The sequence below is a fragment of the Idiotropiscis lumnitzeri genome, chromosome 4, assembly GCF_059441095.1.
Source record: "Idiotropiscis lumnitzeri isolate Australia: NSW breed Sydney's pygmy pipehorse chromosome 4, RoL_Ilum_1.0, whole genome shotgun sequence".
NCBI classification, from domain to species: Eukaryota; Metazoa; Chordata; class Actinopteri; order Syngnathiformes; family Syngnathidae; genus Idiotropiscis; species Idiotropiscis lumnitzeri.
In genome coordinates, this window is record NC_142394.1 from 7,973,341 (window position 1) to 7,997,310 (window position 23,970).

At 40.1% G+C, this 23,970-nt stretch overlaps 1 protein-coding gene across 6 annotated transcripts; it reads right to left on the reverse strand.

Moving 5' to 3' along the window:
* Window positions 1-2,708: 2,708 nt before the first annotated feature.
* Window positions 2,709-23,230, reverse strand: LOC148337992 (putative carboxypeptidase X1). 6 transcript variants are annotated; one of them, XM_088293467.1, is made up of 17 exons: window positions 22,735-23,230; window positions 20,907-21,053; window positions 19,495-19,604; window positions 19,284-19,423; window positions 18,386-18,470; window positions 18,148-18,307; window positions 16,675-16,763; window positions 15,646-15,769; window positions 13,735-13,931; window positions 12,882-13,061; window positions 12,618-12,815; window positions 12,115-12,211; window positions 11,906-12,045; window positions 11,541-11,643; window positions 9,050-10,642; window positions 7,690-8,373; window positions 2,709-2,981 (listed from the first exon to the last, which is right to left on the reverse strand). In XM_088293467.1, the coding sequence occupies exons 1-15, from the start codon at window positions 22,955-22,957 to the stop codon at window positions 10,368-10,370; spliced, it is 2,268 nt and encodes a 755-aa protein (XP_088149593.1). In that variant the 5' UTR covers window positions 22,958-23,230; the 3' UTR covers window positions 2,709-2,981; window positions 7,690-8,373; window positions 9,050-10,367. The 6 variants fall into 6 exon arrangements, with proteins under 6 accessions (XP_088149593.1, XP_088149594.1, XP_088149592.1 ...); XM_088293468.1 differs by having other exon boundaries at window positions 7,690-10,642; window positions 20,916-21,053; XM_088293466.1 differs by having other exon boundaries at window positions 2,709-2,936; window positions 7,690-10,642.
* Window positions 23,231-23,970: the final 740 nt, after the last annotated feature.

The following is a 23,970-nucleotide window of genomic DNA, read 5'->3' on the forward strand; positions in this document are numbered from 1 at the left end:
ATGATGTCAAATACCGCGTACGAAAACATGTTTTGTGCGTACAAACATGTGTTGCACGTGTACAAGACCATCTGCGCATATGCACAAAATTGGTTTTATGCTTCCGGCTTCTCTCCCCTACGCTGATTTACGCTTGCGAGGCAGGCATGACAATTGTGCCACAATTCTTAACTAATCAGGAGTAGGACACTAGGGCGGATTCTGATTGGTTGTTTACTGTCCAATTGTAAATCAGAGGTGGGGTGAAAAAAAAAATAGAAAGAATGGCGCGGCACTACCGCAAACAACTACCATGGCGGCATCTAATGATGAAGACGCAAATGCTCAACTCCGAGAGGTGATGTTCCATTATAAAAAAAAAAAAAGAAATAAAACAAACAGAAAAACTTTTACAGACGTATATAGAAGTAAAGGGACAATAACGTTGAACCAAACAAAGATATTTGACAAAAAATATTTTTGATTTACTCCTAAAACAATAATACCAGCGTGTAAGAATGCGGAACACCCTTCTATCGACTGTTTGAGTTTGAGGCTTTCGGGATGTCGTACTGCAGTAAAATGCGATCGGACAGTAAACAGCCAATCAGAATTAACCCAAGCAGTAAGCATATGAAATACTCATTTGCTGACGTAGTTAGGATTCTGATGAAAGTCGAAAGGAAAGTGGGAGCTAAAATGGAAAAGCAGTTGCGGAATGCCACTCAATCAACGTTCAACCCTCTGGAGGCGAAATGTGAAAACGTGAAGAAAGAAAACATTACTTTGAAAGAAAAGATAGAGGAAATTGAACACTATACACGCTGTTGGAATCTTCGACTGAAGAAGATGGTGGAAAGCTCGAGGAGCTTCTGCTAAAAATCGTCCCGCGTTGGACTGACAACATGGAGAATGTGGTCGACTCCGTGCACCACGTCGGGAGGAAGGAGAACGGCCGCAGCTACCAGATTGTTATGAAGTTTGTAAGAACTCATCGAGACGAGGTGTGGAAATTGACAAAGAACTCACCAATATGGAAGGAGCGCAAAATCCGCTTTGCCCAGGACTTTATCAAAGAAGATTTGCTGACTCTGAGTTACTGTGGCCAAAACTAAAACTGGCTAGATCAGGGAATAAGGTAACCTACTTTCTAAGGCCACTTTGTAGTCATTGATGGGCGTTCAGTTAATGCTTAAAGATGAATTTGCAAGAAATGTAAGCTTCGAAAAAGTTAGCACAATGGCCTCACAGTGAGAGACAGCAGCGGTCGTGGGTTCGATCACGGCTCCGGCCTTCCTGTGTGGAGCTTGCATGTTCTCCCCGTGCCTGCGTAAGTTTTTTCTGGGTACTCCGGTTTCCTCTCACATTCCAAAAACATGCACGGCAGGTCGATTAGGCACGCTAAATTGCCCCAAGGTACGAGTGTGAGCGCGGATGGTTGTTCGTCTCTGTGATTGGCTGGCAACCAGCTCAGGCTGTCCCCCGCCTACTGCCCGAAGATACCTGGGATAGGCTCCAGCACCCCCCGCGACCCTAGTGAGGAGAAGCGGTACAGACAATGGATGGATGGATATTCCATTTTGTTACAAATGAGTTGTTGTAGTTACATTCAGTAAAAGTTACGTTTAAAAACTCATTTATTTAGAAAATGTAAGGGACAGGCTTTAAGTATCGTTTACCATCGAAAGTAAGATTACTTTTTATTTTTTAAATTAGATTTCCTTTAGTGATATGTGAGTGTATGAATGTGGATGTGAATGACACGCGTACTGAAATGAAATTTAAAACTGCAATTAATACTCGAGGTCTAAGGGATAGTGTCAAAAGAAAGACCTTATTTCTATACTGGAAAAGCAAACTAGCGCAATGCCTTTTACTACAGGAAACTCATTCGGATGAAACAGACAAAAATTTGGGACAACTCAATGGGGATACAACATTTTTTTTTCCACATGGTACCCACTAGATCAGCTGGTGTAGCAATTCAATTCAACAATTGTCAAACCAAATTAATTACTACTCTATCTGATGAGAATGGCCACTGGATTCTAACACTACTTCAAATCGATGGGGAATATTTACGGTCACTGCAGCATAGCACAAAATAAAAGTCTCCTCAGTAAAATAAAATAAATGATACTTTAACTCCAAATGAAATATGTATCAGAAAACATTATTTTTAGGAGGAGACTGGAATATGGTTAAGGACGATTGGCTTGACAGATTTCCCAGCTAGTATAATTGTATACACCTTAATTGTTCATTGTCCGATATACTGAAGGATATAAACTGTATTGAAGAAGAAAATATGATAAAATACACACTTGCAATTACTTTGTGTTCTACAATCTCAGACAATGAACATCTTAGACTTTTGCAACTACAAAAGAAATTAGATCAAATATATGAAAGTAAAGCTCGAGGAGCTTACATAAGATACGGGCAAATTGAAAAGACTGCATATTTTTGCAGATTAGAAAAAACAAGACAAGAACAAAAGACAACGAAATGACTAACAATTAATGACGACGAATGTACTAATCACAAATCTATTGCAAATGAAATTACCATGTTTTATCAGAACCTCTACACATCCTCTTACTCGGGTTCGGTATAGCAAAAAGCAACAAAGAGTCTCAAAAACATAAAACTAAGTTTTTATTTTTTATTAAGTTTGAACAGATAACAAGTTACAATTCAATTTGCTATAAAACAAAAACATCCCCTGTTATAAAAGCACAAAATATAATAAAAAGACAACTCGGGTTGTTTATAAATAATAATGAAAAAAATAAACAGGTAAACACCCTTTCATGTATAGACTGATGGACGCATAGTTGTTGCGATGTATATGTCGATGGCTTCAATCATTTCTTTAGATGTTCGCTTGCACTTCTCCAGACTGCTTGAAAGCAGCAGGGATAAGTTGTTGATGATCATCCAAAAATTCCCTGCAACTAGCGAAAGAATTAGAACTGAATATCTGTAACTCCCAGTCAATCCTAAAACAAAAGAAATACAGATGAACAGTGAACCAGTAAGGAAAATATTTAATATTGAATAAAATACTTGTGTTGCATGCATATGGCTTTGGACCTAAATTCTGAGAGATCATTGAAACATTTATGCAGATACTACAAGTACGGTGACACTCCCAACCAGCACTACGCCACGTTTTGTGGTAAATAAGGGCTGTAATATTTCACCTTTCCTATTCATAATGGCGGAATCTTGGCCATTATGTTGAAAAATTCAAGCATGGAGAAACAAAAAGTTTTTGATGAACAACTTGTAATCAGTCAACTTGCAGATGACACAACTATTTTTCTTAAAAAGATGGAACCGATTCCAGAAACATTCAAATTAATTAACACATTCTCTGACAAATGGTTTCACACTTAATTGTAATAAATGCAAAGTTATTGCAATACATGACTGTAACTGCCCAGAAACATATCATATTCCAATAAGATCTTGTGTAAAGTAAATAGGTATTAACCCAACTAAGGACGCAGCTGCAAGAGAATCATTTAATATTCAAGCAAAAATCAATCAGTGTAAACCCAAACTAAATTCTTGGCTACAACAAGGTGAATAAAGTGGTATTGTATTTATCAAACCGGAACAACATATTTAACAAAAATTGAATTTCTAGCAAAATGGATTTATCGAGCATATTCTCTGGTTGCAGTCTGAGAAATTAAGAAAAGCAATAGACCAACTACCATTCAACATTATCTGGAAAAACAAAGTCCACTACATGTAAAAAAATATATATAATTAAAGAATATAAAGTAGGTGGCATCTCAGGCAATCAATTTAGAAAAACTTAAACGCTGTACTTACTATAAAATGGTTAAAGTCTTTCCTGATTGAAATTGATAGCATCTGGTTTTGTCTCTCTAATGGTGAGTATTTAAGAAAATGGGAGGTATTGAATTTGTGGTTAGATGTGACTTCAAGGTTGATAAACTGTTAATTAAATTGCCTTTCTTTCATAAACAATTCTTAAGGTGGAAATGTATGTCCAACCACAATTTTACACCACATCAAATCCCAATATGGAATAACAGGTATATTATTTCAACAGAAAATCCATCTTTGTGCAGAACTGGATGGATAAAGGCTTGATGGTCATTACGCTATCTACTGGATGATCAGGGAAACTGGCTCTCGTTTGAAAACTTTTGAGAAGGGTCCGGCTACAGCCGGGGCGTTACTGTTAGGACACAAGAACGCCCAATGGGCGTGCCCATCAGCGTTTAGTCGACCAATGAGAAGGATCCAGGTAGAACCGGGGAGTTCCCAACACGACAGTGTCGCGCAGTGGGCCTTGGGGACATGATCGACCTATTTTATGGCGATTTATGCCACAACTACGTAAGCATAATGTCAAATACCGCGTACGAAAACATGTTTTGTGCGTACATAAAATGTGTTTCACGTGTAAAAGACCCTCCAAGTGTGCGCACAAAATAGGTTTTACGCTTCCGGCTTCTCTCTCCCCTACGTTTACAAAACGCTGATTCACGCTTGCGATTCAGACAGGACAATTGTGACGCAATTGTTAACCAATCAGGAGTCGGACACTAGGGCTGTTTCTGAGTGGCTGTTACAGTCCAATCGTAACTCAGAGGTGGGATATAAAAAATACAAAACAACTTTATTTGTATAGCGCATTTCACAACAGCTGGAGCTGTCTCAAAGCGCTTTCCATATCGTGCATTATAAATAGGAATAGAATGGCGTGGCGCTTTTACAAAACAACTACCATGGCGACATCTAATAATGAAGACGCAAATGCACAACTCCGAGAAGTGATTTTTGATTATAAAAAAAAATCAAACAAATAAAACGAACAGAAAAACGTTTATAGAAGCACATAGAACTAAAGGGACAATAACGTTATGCTAATCAAAGATATTTAAAAATAGATTTTTTTTTTAAATTATTACTAAAACAATAAGAACAGCGTGTTTGAATGTGACTGCTTGTGTTTGTGGAATTTGACATTACGCTTGCGTAATTGTGGCATAAATCTAACGCCATAGAGCAGAGGTATTCAATTAAAAGTCACAGAGGTCCACGACGAAAATTTCTTCCAATTAAAAGGTCCGAACCAAAGTCCAACTTCCCTTAATGTTTAGCCTATGTTCACATTTTTATATAGTTTCAATATTTATTTTCAACAGAGCGCACTTATATACTAAATATTTAGCAATTTTCACATTAAACATCTTTGCCAGTCAAACAAATATAAGGCGTTTATTTCACATTCAAGAAAATGTGGCTCCAGGAATTTAAGGGTGCCACTTACAGAGAAAAACAGTAAAATATCTCCTGCAGAAATATATCAAGTGCTAAGCATTGAGTTAACATATTTTACCTTTTTTTTTTTTTAAATCAAAGAGTTATCAGCCTAAAAAAACGGAAAGCCTAATTATCCGAGTAAACCAGGTCAACATGTTCAGTACACAATTAATAAAAATGGCTGTCCTCATGAAAAACTAATTCAAAATGAGCTTTGACACCACCTTTTCTTTTGAATATTTTTTTAACTTCTCTTAATGAGAAAAATGAGTTTGTGACTACCCTGCCAGTGACTTAAATCTGGGTGGGAACGGAGTCAGGGCCATTGGGATTTGGTAGATTATTTCACACATCTGGGTTTTGTGTTTTTCTTTAAATGATGTTTGTGCAACCGCATTTATGCACTCCTTCACCACTGAATGTTTTTTTTTTTTATGTTTCTCCAAAATCCATGATACTTTTAGTGAACATTCGTTTGCTTACCGCTGGGCTGTAAACGAAAATGTAAAAATCTGTTGTACTGCACTCAAAGTTCGATGTTTTTGCGTGCGCTCACCTCAAACTTCAGCGGATAACTTTGCACAAAAGGGCGGTGCTTTGTTTCGTAGTGGCGCTTCGCAATGTTGCGACGGTTTCGGAGCATATGATGCACATTGGTTTTGAATCTGCTGCAGCCAGAACGAAAATTAATTCCTCCGTCCATTCATTTAAAATAACACGACCTTGCTAACTTTTAAGCAAGGCATACTGTCAGCAGCACTCTCTTCCGGTCTGGTGCGCAATTGGCAGTGGATCGTAAACAAAAGATTTGATTGGCTCAAATCAGTGACGCCTTTTCCGTATTTACTAGAATTGCAGCGCCAACGTTTGCGAATGCGGCCTGAAAAAAAATCATCATAGATTGGCCATGGGTCCGGTCCGAATCATCCCGCGGTCCGGATCCGCCATTTGGTGATGCCTGCCATAGAGAACAGCCGACACCGGACGTGGGCCTTGGTGTGAGGGGGCGTTCCCGCTGTCAGTGTAGCTACACTGATCCAGCAAAAAAGGCCACGATTTAGATTGATGTCCAGATTTTCCTTTCCCGTGAAAACTACAAATACATTCAGCCCGAATGAGTCATTGAGTCCAATGCAAACAATGTACAGAATATCATACCAAATGTAATCAATAAACAAAGTAAAAATGAATAAAAGTACAATTACCGTGTGCGCCTCCTGAACACAATGTATATATCGCTCTGCGGTTGTATGGTACGTTCCTGCTTTCGTAAATCTACCCGCGTCTCTACAAACTCCCAGAATTCCACAGTACTCTCGTAACCAACTTAAGTTATGTGATCATAAACTTTCAAAATAAAATCTATACATCAACGTTATTAAATAACACAACTCAAATGGTTTAGTAAATGTTTTACAACAATTGTATATCTATATAATTTGTTTGAATCGCTTATTCTCTTAGATTTGCCATCCTGTTTTATTTAGCTTTTAACTAAATTAATTTTAATGTAATTTGTATTCTTAAAAATAAACAAATTTCCATAACAGTCAAATTGGTCACATTAACAGTTACAGTCAGAACGGAGCATTCCCGTTAAAAAATGGGAACGTCAATTTAGGCTGCAACTGGTCGGGAAACTTTTAGGCCTTTCCCAATATCTCATGTCAATGACCAGAATTTAAAAAGATTTTGAACGCAATTCCTCAAGCGATGAAGCACCTGATTGAGAACGTGGACCTGGTAGGTTTGCCAGCTCCTAACTTTTCAATATTGCAAATTTTACAGCAAAACAAACAAACAAAACCAATCACTTATCCCACGTGAAACCAAATAATTCCTAATCATCCAAAAATTCCCTGCACCTAGTGAAAAAATTAGAACTGAATATCTGTAACTCCCTGTCAATCCTAAAAAAGAATTACACATGAACAGTGAACCAGAAAGGAAAATATTTACTATTGAATAAAACACTTGTTTTTTTTTTTTTGTGAAAAGGACATCGAAACTACAGAGCATCTGTTCTACTGACATTCTGGGATGAATTTTGGGACTGACTATCTTCAAGAATCCAACTAATAAACAGTTTGGAATGGGACAACATTCTTCTTGGTTTTCTTTCTGAAGACTCAATCTAAAAATGTTATGAATAATATATTATTGCTGGTGACATTGACATATTTTATTCACACGGGTAAATGGCGCAAGATGAAGCCCATATTCAAAATCACAGATGATGACAAAACAATACTGTATTACTGCACTGCAGCTGGCTTGTGAAGCTCAACTGCGACCGCAGATTTGCGGTGGCTTCACAATAGAGAGCCTCTCCCCTCCCTGTCGGACATCTACACCAACCCGTGCCTCAGCAGAGCTCACAAGATCGAAGACAATACTCACCCACATCTCACCTCTTGGACCTGTTGCCCTGGCAGGTGCATCCAAACAAAGACTGAAAAACAGTTTGGCTTGGGAGGCCCTTTGTTGTCCTTGTTCTGCTTCGATAACATCTTTCGATCTTTGCCTTTGCATGAGACTCTGTTTGTGTTTTACAACCTCATTCTTGTCGTTGGAGATTCGATCTATTTCCTTGTCAGTTTTTTCAGCGGAGATTTTGTCACTCTTGTCCTTCTCCTGATCCGCACCGCTATCTTTTGTTTACTCTGCTTTTGTTCTCTCTCACCTTTCCATTCCCTCAAACGTCTTTTCTTCCTCCTTACCAGAACCTGTGGTTGGGTGTGAAGCTTTATTGCCAATGATACGTTTCCATTGTGTTGTTTGAAATGTAGGTTTGCATTAAATGAAGTCATTTTCCTTTGAGTGGCAGCTGCCGTAGCTCCTCGTGGCTCTGACTTCATCCTGGTTGACATTTTTAACATTTTCTTGGATCCCATAGTTTCTAGTACCTGTGCTTTTGCTGCTGCCAGTTTAGTCCACGGTTCCAGTTTCTCTTCTTACATCAGCTTGTTCTTGTTGTCTTTTGATCCGATGCCCTTTCTCCAATCTTCTATCAGAGCGGCTTTGTCAGCCTGAGCAATCATGCGAGCAGATGAGGTTGATGAAGATGATATCGTTGAGGTGGAGCTGTGTGTGGAAATATTTGACACACTCTCATAACGTCCAACGTCATCAGAATTAACTTTGCTCAAATTTGATTCACTTTCATTTTGAATATGCATTATTGGTGGCTCATTTTAACTGTGACAGTGAGTGGTTTGCTGTTTCACTTCTGACAGCCATTGGTGTACAGCATGCATGAATCTTCCAATTTGACAAATTCCTCCTCGGGTATCTGCAAAGCCAACAGCGACGTATGGTCTGCTCATGCTTCTCCACATAAATGAATGAATTCATCTAAATGACATTGCACAGATTGTTCATTATCGTTGAATTTCATCAGCTCCTTTACGGGTTCTTTAATTTTTGGAGCCTTTTAACTGCCACTCCTCTTGATCTCTTGTATTTGTTAACTGACATTTCCAATCCTTTAGCTCTGGAGTGTCCAACTTCAGTCCTTGAGGGCCAGTGTCCTGCATATTTTCCATCACTCCTGGCCGGCTGCAACACACCTGATCCAAATGAGCAGGATACTTGCTGATGAGCTGATCATTTGAATCAGGTGGGTTGCAGCTGGCAGAGATTGAAAGCATGCAGGAAAGCGTCCCTCTGGACTTTCCAGGCTCCATGTTGCGATCATGTGGCTGGACATCACCATTACTGTCAGACATAATTGTTCATTGTCAGCCAGCTTCCAACTCACCTACTAGAGCTGCAGGTGTTTCCAATCACCTGTCAATCAGTGCTGGGAGTGAAACAAACATTCTGTTGATCCATCTTGGCTCATTTGTTGTCCTTTGTAGTGTGATGTTATTTTTCACTGGCACTTTAGCACTGTTCCTCCTGAATATTACGGCAAAATTCCACCCTTCGTAGTTTTCACTTGCCTCGTTCGTTCAAAGGCGTGGAGTGAACCTACGCGGCAGTTTATCTTGAAGTGTTATTGTCGTCTGTTTTTGATTGCTGAGTCCTATTGTTCCTGGTGCTGTTGCTTCTGATTCTGCCGGCTATGGCTGCTCCCGCTTGCTGCTGCCACTGCTTGCTTTTCCTCTTGATTGCTGCTGGTGGCTGTTTGGAACAGTGTGGCTCAAAGGCCTGTTGACACCAAAAATGCTCCTGAGTAGGGTTGAACTGAGCTTTATTATTATTTTTTTTTAAATCAGTAAGCCGCTGGTTTGTGTGACCTGCTTCGTGAACATGGGCACAAACCGCAGCATTTAACGATCATGAAATCAAGTTGTCTAAGATCGCGATTTCGGTCCCAAAACGATCAATCGTTCAGCCCTACTCCTGAGTTACCCTTATATGCACTACCAAGTGGTAAAAAATAATATTGCATATTTAATCAGAACTGACAGAACACTTGTGGCTCCTACAATAAGCTTGTTCGTGAAAAATGGACCAACTTGGCTTAACCAATACGTTAGATCCTTAAATAATAAAGTTTATATAGAAATTTATTGATAAGGTCAACTCATGTACTTGTCATTCAAAACATAGTATGTAAATCTTAATTTGTAAAAACAATGCCTGGGTTAAAATACAAGTTGTTCAAGGGATTTAATCTGGATGTCACTATTTTACACACCACCTAAAGTCACAATTTGAAAAATAAAAACCGTACAACACAATTTAAATCAATTTGTTAAATATGATGCCCATTCAACTACTAGTAACACAAACACATCCTTATAACTTCATGAATCAAATTATTTTTCCTGAAACTGGATATTTGTTACATTTTTATATTGATTTTTATTTCATTTTATTGTGAGTTCTATACAAATATGTATTTTATGAACAAATGGAAAAAAAAATAATAGAAAAATGTCATTAATTACATCTAATTTTCAAGAAAATTGCTACATTGGGATGTTTAGGGGACTTAAAAGGAAGTTTTTTTCTTTTTCGCAATATATTTACAGTTGACCCCCGCTATGCGTGGGGAATAGGAACCAGACCGGCCACTGAATAACGAAAACCTGCGTAATATTGAATGTCATCAAAATGTATGGTCATCCTCACATGGTTTTTGCACGTCTGCCGGCCAGCCGCAGTTTACGCAGTCGACGCTGCCGCAGCGGCAGCCGCATTTGCCTTGTGAGCTGCTCGCCTTTGTCCTGCTCTGTCTCCTTGACCTTCATCCGGGGCTCCTTGGCCAGGCGGAAGTCGCAGATGGTGGGGAAGTAGTCGTACATGACTTGGCAGGTGTGTGAGGATGGCTGGTAACCGGCGGCGCTGGCCGTCACGCGGTACTCGCCGGGATTCAGCAGGCGCCAGTAGTCTCCACCGGCGGCTGTACGGGAACAACACAAATAGAAGATGGTGGGGAAAAAGAGTTTCTGAGAAATGGCGAGAGAGACGGACAGAGCCTTATCTGTTAATTTTTGCGATAGTGAAATTGTCTTGCCGAATGTATAAACGTTCCGTCTCCTCCGGCTCACTGGTAAATGTGTTTTTGCATAGACCCACGTGAACACCCATTTTAAAGAATGAGTGTACTTTTTGATTCAGAGGGTGTCCCAGTAGATTGATAAAAACAAAGACCGAATATCCGTAGCCTTTAACACCGAAAAATCCTGAACGTGCTCCTGTGCATGTGGGCCATTGGGTAAAGATGCCACAAGATGGCGGTAAAAAACTTAAAGCGAATCACAACAGAGTAACACTGTGCTTCTAGCATGTCCACCATTGTGAGCTCATCTTAAAGAAATGACTGTATTCAGTAGTTAAATTATTCAACACAAACAAACCACCGTCACATGAAGGGTCCTCAGTAGTCTTAGCTAGAATACCAAACTAAATAACATGGACACGTGAGATCAGATATGGGCAAACAGCACATGAGCACTTACACAAATGGGATTAAGTTAATAAACTCACCTTTTGGTATTTACAAATAATATTTGTTCGGGAATACTGGCAAACTAAACTAGACATGCAGCCACAACAGGAGGGAAAGAAACTTTTAGTTTTACTTTTAACAATGTATGAGGTGCATTCAAGGACCACCATGAAAACTGGACATCTCAACAGCAAATGATCAAACACCATCAAATGGAACCTAATTAAGTACAATAATACTAATGCATATAAACAAAAACCTCTTCTAGCCCATAATATAAAACAATGCAATGAAAAATGTCAGTGTAAATTAAAGACTTGACATTTGATTGACAGATGAGTGACACTACCTGATCGGATGTGATGGTCGTTGTCTTCTACTTGAATGATGGCATTGGAGATTCCCTTCTCCGTGTCTTTGTCCCGCACCACACCTTTGATGCCCCGGTGCACCTGGAACACGTCAAGAGTTTTGGGCAAGGTGGTCGTTATTATGCATTTGTCACGTAGGACTGCCTGTGACTTTTTGGATTATTTCTTGTCATTCTGTACATTTTGATTGTACAATGTGGCAGGCGTGGTCATCGTAATGTCGCACGTCGGTTATCACAAGCATTCGGCGAGAGGAGCGATTGCATAAATTGTGCAATGTGGCAGAGTGTGGCGTAAGCTTCTCGTTTTTTTGGACTTCGTGGAGTAATCTGCACTCGAGCACCTGCTCCATGTAGACTAGCAGAGACTCTCGGTTGTTCTCCCACTCGATGGGAAGCTCGCTGGCATGGGGGAACTTGTCGCAGGACAACTCCACCGTCACCTCAAAGCAGTTTGTGTGCAGGTAGCTGAAGTCGTTCATGCCTTCAGACACACACATCAAATATTAACACGTGTGCCGTATTGCTCAAAATAAAGAGGTCTTGCTCTTACTTCCAGGTACGTTGTGCCAGTCAGCACCGTTGATGATGTTGTTGTAGCGGATGAAGTCCTTATTGTGGCACGGCCGTCGGTCGGAGTTGGACATCACCTGCAACATTCGAGAGTCAAGAGGTTTTGTTTTGTTGGAAGCCTCCGCGAGAAAGTCATCTACCAAAATGGGTTGCGGAAGGAATCAAACTGGAAACTAAATAGGAAGCAAGCAAAAGAAAGTGTGGAGCAATAGACGTGTAATTCACAAATAAAGGTCACAATTTATTCAGGCGCACACGGTCAGCTCCCACAATGGATTGCAGAAAGCAATCAAAGTACAAATTAGAAAGAGGGTCAAACAAGAAACTCTCGTCATAATTTGGGGAAAATTCTGTCCTTGAAGCCAGCTACACTCAGCAACTTGTCGTTTGGTAGGCATTTACGTATTTCTAATTTCTAACACGACTACCAGGAGAACAAAAGAAAAAATCTAGAAGGTAGGTAAGGTTTGGCTGAAGAGTCACCTGATTGGTGCTGGCGTAGGCGACGGCCAGCCATCGGAAGAAGCTCTCGTCCGGGGTTGGCGTGTGCTCTCGTGGCGCCCAGTCGCGGGTCATGTCAAACGGGTACGTGACCACCAGCTCTCCGCCGTGAAGGTTGGCGCCGAGCACAAACGGGATCTGATTCATCCAGCTGATGACGGCTCTGGTCTCGGACGCCACCTGTACCACACAGATATTGAATTATGGCAAGATGATGGCGAGGACGAGGGGAGAAAAAGTACGTACAAAGGCATCCTCCGAGGTGTAATGCTCGGGAATGGGGAAGTAATGGTTGATGAGTTTGGAGCGGTTCGTCTCCAGCTCTAAGGCAGTCCACATGATTGAGTTGAGGTCGGCAAAGTTGTGGTTCATGTCGATGCCTTCGTAACTGTACCGGCCCAGAGTCCACCCGGACAATTCCGAGCCCTGCAGGGAACAACTCAACGTTTTTTATTTATTTTATTCTTGTAATACTTAAAAGTTTGTTATGATAAGATTGACTTTTCACTCAAAAATATACGCGCATTAACCCTTGCTAGATTTTGGCTTGCAAAATGACAACGTTTTCCTCAGAAACATGAATTTAACATCTTGAAAAAATACCACTTAAAGTTTGTGCTAATTTGACGAAAATGACTATTTCACTGTTGTTAGATTATGATGTTTTCCCCCAAGAAATTCCAACTTCAATTTAGTATTTATTTTTTTCTTGGGGAAAAAAAAATCACAATTCTATTAATCATTTTAAAAAAATGTTTTTTCATATTTTTCAGAAAAATTTGAACTTATTCTCATAATGTTACCTTTTTATAAAATATTAAGAATTGATTTTTTTTTAAAAAACAGATTGTTTTTCTGGAAAAAATACAATTTATAAATTTTGCAAGATTAATTTTTATTCTTAAAAAGAATGTGATTTAAATCAAGTAAGACAACAATTTATTTTGCCAGATAAGTCTATGACATTTTCTCCGAAAAACATTACTTTGATATTATGATATTCAGATTTAGATTTAAAAAAGTAACTCGTTTTTTTCCTTTGTGAATGTGGGAAAAAAAATTGCAAATGATGCCACCTCAAAGGCAAGATGGGCCGAACCTTTTTGAAGGCCATCTCGTATCCGTCGGGGTTCATGGAGGGCAGCAGGTGGATGCGAGTGTCTTGGACCAGGCGGACAATGCGCTGGTTTCCGCGCTTGTACTCGCGACACATGAACTGCATCAAGTTGAGAAGGAGCTCGCGACCCAAGACCTCGTTCCCGTGCATTCCTGCCACATAGCGGAACTCCGGTTCCCCTGCAACAAACCAAAAAAATCCCACTTCATTCTCATCACATTACAACTTGAATATTGTAATGAGTTTTATCTCTCAAAACTTTGTCAGAATATTACGATTTATTTTGGAGTAATATTCCAACATATTACTGAAAAAAAAAACTATTCTCTTAAAATACAGAATTTAAAATAAAAAATATGAATAGCATTCATTTAATTTAAATTCAATATTTTCCTCATCACATTATGGTTTATTTATTCTCATAATTATAAGCACTTCGTCATTCTCATAGGATTGTCTTTTTTCTAAGAAGCAAACCAAAACCTTGAATATTTTGACAGCGCTAATGCTAATGGATCGGCTCCAAAAGAAATGAACGCAACATGAGCAAATTGATTACACGTTGTGGGAATCAAGTAGCAGTCTTAGTGTGCCTGTGAAAGCGCACACAGTTGTTGTTTCCCAATTTGTCGTGTACTGTCTGGAAGGCTCTGTCATGAGTCCTTTAAAGATTCTGCTGCTGCCATTTTACAGGTTCTCTGCGTGAGAGAGGCCTCGTGACATCTGCAAACATGTGTGTTAACGTAGGTTTGTCAAAAAGTCAAGTAAGGAATGCCTTTTCCACGCGGGAGTGGCAAATATTCCCAGTTACACAACATTCCACAATAATCTCCAGGGACGTTTTTCAAGGTGTCCCATGTGTGGAAGTTTTGTTGTGCTCAGTTATGATGGGGGGATTTTTTTTTTTTTTTTAATGGATGCACGCTCCCATGATGCCTTTCGCAATTAAGGCGGGAAATGGTTTGGCATGTGGGCGGGGCTGAGGAGGCCAAGGACAACATTTGTGCAAGTGCAGAGCAAAGGCGACACAGTTTCACAGAAACCTGTTTGGACACGCGGCCCAGAAGACACACATGCGGACATTGAGAGAGCATTATGGCGACACAAAGTGGCTCCTGTGCCTCATCACACACTTGCAAACGCACCGAGGCCACCTTCAGTTGCAGCTTCCATTTTGATGCAATATACAGGAACCTTAGAAATCCGACAGAATAGGAAATCTTGGAAATATAGCAAAAACACAAAAAATGTTTCCTAAAAAAATAAAGTAGCATTTTAATATTGCATAATTATACAATTTAATTTTCGCACTGCTGTAAATTTCTGACTTTTTTTTCCTTGCAAAAAGCACTTTACCCTATTTTTCCATTTTCTTGTGAGATGATGACTCTTCATTAAAGGAGGACAAGATCCAAGAAGGCCCGTTTTTCACTAGCAAGCTCAGTTTTTTTTAATCAGGAAACTGAAATGAGTTATTTTCTTTTTTTATCCATTAATTTTAGAGAAATTGGGAAATAAGAGACAACTTGAAAAACACCTTTTATTAAGAATATGGCCACGCTCACCACATGGTACGATCGGTACAATGGTATGGCACGGTATTTTGGATTTTGTGGTCGGTGATCACATGAGCTTACTTTTGATGTTAATTAATCCAAACTATTGAGCAGAACGCTTTTCTACTTTCACAGGTTGAAGTGGACAAGAGTAGCAATGTTAATGTCAATGAAGCATCCTTTAAAAAAATATATATATATATAGAATTACTTCACGAGGGGAACTTTCCATTTAAATGCAAGCCTAACTTGTGTTTGTGGAGTCTGATTTCAAACTTTGAAATTTCAGGATGGATTCCCGATTGACTGACAAGCTAGCCGTCAAGCTAACGCTCACCCAGTTGGTGTGTTCCGGGGTTATCCGAGATCTCCATGACGAGCAGCTGTAGGCCAGTGTAGCTCTTACCGATGCTGTACACGCGGGTAATGTCAGAGCATGCCTCATTCACTGCCTTCATCAACTGTAAAAAACAAAGCATCACATGCATCTGTCAACCGAAGAAAAGGATAAGAAAAGGAACGCATCTCGTCTGGATAAACTGAGGAGGAAAACGGGCTGTGTAGTGGGCAGCCTGATATCTGCGTGAATGAGCACAACACAAAACAAGCGTCTGTCCATATTGGGCAATATTTGACAACCCACGATCTTAAAAAAAAAACATTTACAGTAGCTGTTCAATTTCAAGTTGTAATAACAGTGTTTCCCCCTAGATGGGAGACATTGCTCAAGGCGGTCCTTCTACATCAGAGAAGAAAAGATAGCAAGTCAGAGGCCAGTACCAAATCAGGGCAAGAAAATTATGTATGCTTAGATGTTGGCCAGTGTCTTGATGCCCCGACAGAGCGAGTGTAATACTGAGAATATTGCACGCTGGATTCTTAAAAAATATTTTAAAAAACCAGTGTTATCGTCGGAACCAGTAGGAATTCAGTGATTTTTGTAACAAAATATCATTCAGCACATATCATTCATCATCTCAGTTATTTGTAAGTCTGATTAACCTCAAATCAAGTTCGGCTGTTTTAGTTGGCTTTTCCTGACACCTCATCTTGTCATATCTTAGAGCACAAGCTATGGTCTGCAAAGAGCTTCCACAGCATCAGAAGGCTGTCATAGTTCCAATGTATCGGTCAGGGGGGTGCTACTAATCCCTTGTAAAGTGTTAAATTGCAGTATTAAATTTGAGTTGAAATCATTTTTGGTGTGATGTCAGGAGCCCGGCCAGCAGAGTGTGAATGTTTGCCTTGTGACCGCCGCTCGCGCGCCGCCGGCCGCACTCAAACTTCTCACAATATTTGTTTTGTGGTAGGAAGGGAACAGGAGTGTGTTGTGGAACCGCCCCCCTCCGTTTTTCTCCTGCCTCACCTTCCTCATCTCCTTGTAGTTGTGGTGCCTGAAGTCCAGTTTGTCCCTGGTGACTTGCATCTGCTGCCACAGGTACGCCACGTTGGGATCTGCAACACGAGCAGATGTCAAGGGCAAACTTTGGTGGCTCAAAGGTCACAGTGAACGTTTTTAAAGACGACTGTTCGACCAGGTCATTCGTACAAATGAGATTTAAAAAAAAAAAATAAACGAAAATGATTGTCCATGTAAAATATATACAACTTAATTAATCTTAATGATCTTATCTTAATTTAAAAAAGAATAATTTATGTTTTGAATGATATTAAGTTCAACGAAATTAGAATGAACCTATATTAAATCACATTTAAAAAATTAAAGTGCATGTACAATTTGTCAAACTTCTTATTAATTAAAAAAAAAAATCATTCACTCTCATTTTGAATTCATCCATCCATCCATTATCTGTACCGCTTCTCCTCCTCGCGGGAGGTACTTGAACCGATCCCAGCTATTTTCGGGCAGTAGGCAGGGGACACCTTGAATCGCAGGGCACATGTAGACAAACAACTATATGCGCTCACACTCATACCGAAGGGGAATTTAGAGTGTCCAATCAACCTGCCACGCATGTTTTTGGAATGTGGGAGGACGGGGAGAACATGTATGAGCCGGAATCGAACCCACGACCTCTGCATTGTGAGGCCATTGTGCTAACCAGTTGTGCATGTTTTAACATGTCAAACATGTTTTGGGAATGTGGGAGCCACTGGCGGAACAAGAGAGGGTGGGGGCCGCAGGGGCACTGTCCAATTGGTGTAATATAAATTAGCAGGAAATTAGACCACAAACTAAAACACCTAAACACATACACAATAGATACCAGAAGACAGAACAGAACAGAACAGCGGCAGTTTCATGTCGAGCTGAAAGCTAAAGAATAAAAATGCGTCTTCAAACGAGTTTTAGAAGTGGACAGAGATGGGGCTTTCAATGGGTCATTCCATCAGGAAGGACGGCAAGGACAGAAAAGGCGCACTGAGGCTGCACTTAGTCCTCGGCACCTCAGGGTCCACAGACCTGAGGCAGTGGGCAGGTGCGTAGGGGTGGAGGAGAAGATTTAAAGAAGAATAGAATTGTCTTAAAATGAAGTCTAAAGTGCGCTGGGAGCTGTATTTGACTTTTGGGTATTTTACGATTGCCGAGATTTTTTTCCCCACATTTCCTCCCGCTCCCCGTAGGGAATATCTAATGAATGTCTGTAAGCATTTTCTGAAAAATTCTTGGGGTTTTTAAAAGAAAATGTTTTTGTTTTTCGGACCTGCTGGAATATCCTTGTTATTTCTACCATTTCCAATTATATTATCATAACTGTCGTAATTTGTGCATTTATTATTAATTTAATTAATTAATTAATTTAATAATTTAATGATTCAATAATTATGTATTGTTTGTTGTAATGTTTGATAAATGCTCTTGTAATTACGACATTACCTGGCAGTGTGCATCCCAGCACCTCAGCCCTGAGACAGATGTGTCCCTGCGTCCCGTTCTGGTACCACGTCTGCGGGTTGATCCGGATGTAGCGCGCCACCGTGGACGTGTTGAAGACGGCCAGCACCGGCGTCTCCGCATCACGGTTGCCTTGGAAGACCTGCGCACGCACACGAGCACATCTGGACTGAGATGCGGTGGAGTGACAAGACAAGAGGAGGCGGTGGTAGACACTTACTGCCTCTTGAGTGCCATTCATGCACGCTGTCCACAGTAGCGAGTCGTTACTGAACTGCACCTTGTATGTGTAAACCACGTCCCAACTGCACAACAAGCAAGCATTGTCGTCAAAATGGTTGAAAAGCACCTAAAAGCACAAATCTGGTCTTCAACTTGAACATTTTTTTCTCTCAACAGATTTTAAGTTTACATTTTTTACTTTTTTTTTTTTACTTGGAAAAATACCACTCTTTTTTTTTTTTTGATGTTCTCGGGGGAAAAAAACATTCATCTCATGGAACTTTTTCCTTTTAAAAGAAGTCATAAAATTAAGACTTAAAAAAAATACAAAAATAACACATATCTGACTTTTACATAGAAATACTTTTTTCTTTACTTTCATTTTTTAAAATGAGAACTTTAAAAAAATAAGCAATTACAGGAATGTTTTTTTCTTGAAAAAATCTGATTTATTTCTGATTAAATTATTACTTTTAACTCAAAAATACAAGTTTGACCTCGGTACGTTGACATTTACATATTTTTCTAATTCTTGGGCAGTTAAGCTTTTTTATGTACCTCTCTCAGAAAAAATAACTAAAAACACAACTTTAATCGTATTAAAACATTGGATTTCTTGGGGGAGGGGCGGGTGAATTTAGTAAAATTATGTTTATTTCTTTATTCCTTTAAGATCACATGTGTCAAACTCAAGGCCCGGGGGCCAGATCTGGCCCGCAACCTCATTTTAGGTGGCCCGCAACTCATAAATGTATGACTTTTCTTGTAAGGCTAAGACTGCTACTACTTGAACAAATATAACTGACTGCAATGCAGAACTGCTTGACGGGGTGACAATGTTGACGCCTTGGCTATATTGTGTCACAAGCTTGTCTTCTTTCTATCTCGTTCCTGACCTCCAGATGGAATTGCGCCCCTGCAGGATGACGCCGGTGAAGCGCGTCAGTCTCAGCGCGTCCACCTCCAGCCACTGCTTCGTGTTGCGCTCGTGGGCGCACCAAGCTCCGTCGTAGATGTCGCCGTCCTCGATGCCCGACTGCCGCGCCGACAAAACAAAAACATGTGACCGGCGAGTCCTTGTCATCAAGGCGACGTGTTTGCGCTCACCTGGATGTTGAGTCGACCGCGGTGTGGGCCGAGGCCTCGCCGCTTGTAGGACGATGCCCTCAGCTGGGTGTCTTTCACCTTGAGCGACTCCAGACCAAGAGGAGGGCATTCTGAAGACGACGCCCACGCCGTTTCATTGGCACACAAGAAAGGTTTTAATGAGGTCCAGAGGAAGAGACACTTTCACACTCATGTCTATTGTGCAAGGTGGCGGTTATGAATCACAAACGATAGGACTGATCACATTTTTGCGCGTGCAATAGGCTCACTGCATGATTGCGCATGCTGTGAACTTTGTGGATTATTTCAATTGGACAGAGCTGGGCAGTCCGTCCCGGGGGCGGAACGGTGCGGCCCTCCGACCCAGCCGTATGCCCATTTTTGAGGCGGGGCTGACAAATTTTAAAAAAGGGTTCAATTAACAAAGGCTGGCGGTGGATTTTAGTCCGGCCCACGAATTGGTCCTTGTGCGTGTGTTGAATCAACTTGTGAAATACCCCAAATTGCCTCTGAACGCATGAAAAGGTCCAAGTGCCCAGCTCTGCACGTGGATGTATTTATTTCTATTATTCTCCGAAAAATCAAGATTATCTTCTTTCAGTGTAAGCATGTTATCGTGAGTGTCAAACATTGTAGCAGAGATTTAGAAATGTATAGCTCGCTCTCTGAGACCGTGGAGTCCTGCAGGATCTAGGCCCGGTTCTGCAATTAGCGCTGATAGACATTTGGCACAGAAATATTTGGACAGCAAAGAGTCCATTCATAAACCACCACAAAAGATTTGATTATACCCTGAAAGGGGTCCTGCAGGAGACTGAGAGGGTTATCAGCGAAGCATGAAGGAGGTATCACAGAGTTCAACATATGGACAAAAGTATCGGGCTAGCTCCCAGAGTAATTGTCATCACAACCTGGTCTAAATGACAAAACATTCATGTGAAATTAAATGAAATATGCCCTAAAATGGCATGTCCTTAGTAAAAAGCTAATAAAAGCAAATTCATTATTTTGTGTTTCTGTAGTTGAAAATAATTATGGCATTTTTAACTCTTCTGAAGAAAAAGACCCTAAAATGACTGCTTCAAACTAAAATGGACAGCTTTCTGCATCCTTTCAGGAACGGCTTCTTCAGACTTGTGTAAGTCTAGTCATAATTAACACGACTGCTAAAATCCATGTCATTGTAAGCTGAATTTTGCAATATAAAAATCCGACAAGTTTGCGACAAAGGGTGGAAACAATTCCAAAGTTTTAATACATTGATGGCCATCACTGTCCCAATACTTTTGTCCATACAGGTGAGCAGGCTCTATGCTGTACAGTGCTGGTCAAACGCATGCTTGTCACAGCTCAAACTCAACAAAAGACATCTCATTGAGTTCAGTGACATTGTCGCAGATTCAGCAACACACCATACGTACGTGTTGCCGTTTCCTTGGCAACAGGCTGGCTGGCTTTGGATTTCTGAACAACTTTTGGCCTCTGGGAGGCAACGTTTAGTTTCTTGAGGACACTTTTGGACTTCTTTGCTGTCTTCCCGCTCTTGATGGGCTTCCTCTCTACAAAGAGTGTGCGGTATGCATTTATTTGGATCACGAATTGGACAAATTCTTTTACAGCACACATCTAAGCCTTTTATTTGATGTTTTTGAGCAGCATAATTTCCTCAAAACAAAGCTCCACATTTTTCCAATACAGGAATTTGTATGTTTTTTTTAATAGAAAAGGGTTTCTTCTGTTATTAAAAAAGGGAAAAAAGTTGCATTATTTTCCCAAGAACTAAAAGTTGCCATTTTTTTTTTTTTAAAAGCGGCACCTTTTCCAATAGAAAAAAATGTTTAAGGAGGAAATCAACCCAAAAACGTATTTAAGATAAGACAAGATAAGATGTCCTGCAATATTATGTTCTATTCGCCTTCACTAGTCGAAACATGGCATTCTGATTAGTATTGTGTTTGTAGAAAACAAATTCAACAACAAAATCCACCCGTTTTTGTACATCTCAGAGGTCGGCCACTGTGTTCACATGTTTTCTGAAGCAGAGCATGATTGGTCGTTATCTGAGCCCTGAGCAACTGTGAAGTTCTGAGGCATTTCGCCGAATGACGCAAAAACAGAATCAGTTGAGCAGCTCACCGAACAATCAAAAATGCAGTACAATAGCGGCTGGCAGCTTGTGGTTCTGCGATTGATGTCATTCCCGAAGTATATCGGCGATTTCCGAACAAAAGCTTTTTCGTTGTTAGGGTGTTGCTATGGGTCTAACTATGACATATTCTTAAAGTAGATTTATTACTCAAAACATGGTGGCTCAAGCTTACCTCGCATTTGGTGTATAACTCTTATTCCACAAACGCAATATTAACCAGAATGCCATGGTCAGACAAGTGTGACTGCAAAGATAATATTCCGGGAAAGAATTTTTTGGGGTTAACTTCCCCTTCAAATTGCAAATAAGAAAAACAGTTGTTCATTTTTTTTCTTGGAAAAAAATATTATTTTACAGGGGGAAAAAAGTGTTGTTCCAACATTAATCTGAAGAATAAAGTGCAAACAACTGCTCTTAAGATTAAATGAGCAGAGGTTAGACCAGATATTACACTCACATTAAGAAACAAACAGAAGCGCACTAATAAACTAAAGGTCAAGTGGAATCAACATTTCTTTAATGACTACCAGCCGTACTGCAAGTAAAACCTCTCTCTACTGGCAGATTTATGCAGGGAATATATCCAGTAGAAACCATACCAATGTTTAGTGTTCATTTTATTGACATGAAACCTGAAGCACACTAATGAGTGTGAGGAGAGAGACAATGCTTATATTGTATCTAAATTGTAAAATTTGTACAAAAGCGTTGAACAGAAATAATTAAGGATAATTGTCTTTGTTAGGTACTGGTGTAATTCTGTAATCACAAGCTACATTTGCTCACATCCTGCGCAGCTCATGGTGACAATAAGCCTCCATTGTCCAAAAAACAATTTTCGCCCAAGGTAGTTATTATGTAAATAAGCCCCACTGTGATGTCACAATCTGGGGAAATTCCAAATGATGCACTCACAGCTACGTTTTTGAAACTGGCATTTAACCCAAGATTGATGTAGTTATTTAATTTAAACGCCAGAGACCCAACTATTTCTATACAAGACATTAAAAAGTATGAGGTGGAATGACAGCAGAACGGTCATAAAATAATACATGAAACGTAACAACTTGCTTTTTAAAATCGATTTTTACCTAAGGGTAAAGGGGTTTCTGGCTCCTTACTCGGAGCTTTTCGACTGGTAGACTTCGGAGCCCGACTGCTGTCGGCGGGCGCTGCTGGAAAAGAGCCCGACTTGGTGGAGGTGGTTTCAGGCCGTGCGGTGCTGGTGTACGCAGCGGCCCAGCAGGAGATGAGCACCGGGGAAATACAAAGAAGCGACAAAAGCACAGTCAAGTGCAGACGCAAAGCTGGCATGGTGAGTTCTCTTACTTTTTTTTTAAGAAGTTGTCACAGCACTGCTCGCTCTCCGTGAAGTTAGCAGAAGCAGGTAGGCATTTCCGGTTAGTCAAACAAATAAAAAAGAACATTTTCAAGATATTAATAGAAATGTTGCAATAAACCGGAGGGAAAATCTAGAGCAGACTTGTATGAGCAAATCATCAGTTTTCTTTCACTTCTTCAAATGGTTAAACGTGCGGATACGAGCGCATTGCGTTTTGCTATGAAAATAAATTTAGCGGAAGCAAAGATTTTCCTTCCACGACTAATGTGTATAAATGTCAACTTGAAGTAGAAGAAGTCGCCACTTGGAGTCACAAGCGTTTTTGCTATCGCTATACGGACACGTGACATTTGCACATTATATATCGATAAACACATTTACCTCCTCAAAAAAAGCCACTTTTTATTTTCTATCAGACATCCGTGGAATACCATTCAGGGCAGCTTGGGTACTATTTTTTTTATCATGTTCAATAACGCCACCTGTTTTTCTATTGTTATTTTTTTTTTAGAATCCCACATTTTGGAACTAAACTTGATAATTAGGAGACGTTTTACATAATTACCTGCTACTCTGACATTTCTCAACCAATTTAAACCACTTCCGCTTATTCCAAACATATGCCATTTATTTAAGTTCATATTTTACTGAAAGCGAGGTTGATTGGACGCTCCAAATTGTCCCTAGGTGTGATTTTGAGTGCTTGTCTTTATGTGCCCTGCGATTGGCTGGCAACCAGTCCAGGGTGTACCTACTGTTCAAAGATAGATGGGATAGGTTCTTGCTCGCCACCGACACTCACGAGGAGAAGTGGCTCGGGTCAAGAATGGATAGTGATAGTAAGGACAGAAGAGTCCAGCTCAACATGTCTTGCATTTTGTCATCTTTCAGTTTTTTTTCCATTTTATCACCCCCAGATGAAATGTCCTCTTCGTTATCTTTGCACGATTTGCAGGTTAATAAAAGGAACATACTTACGAAACTC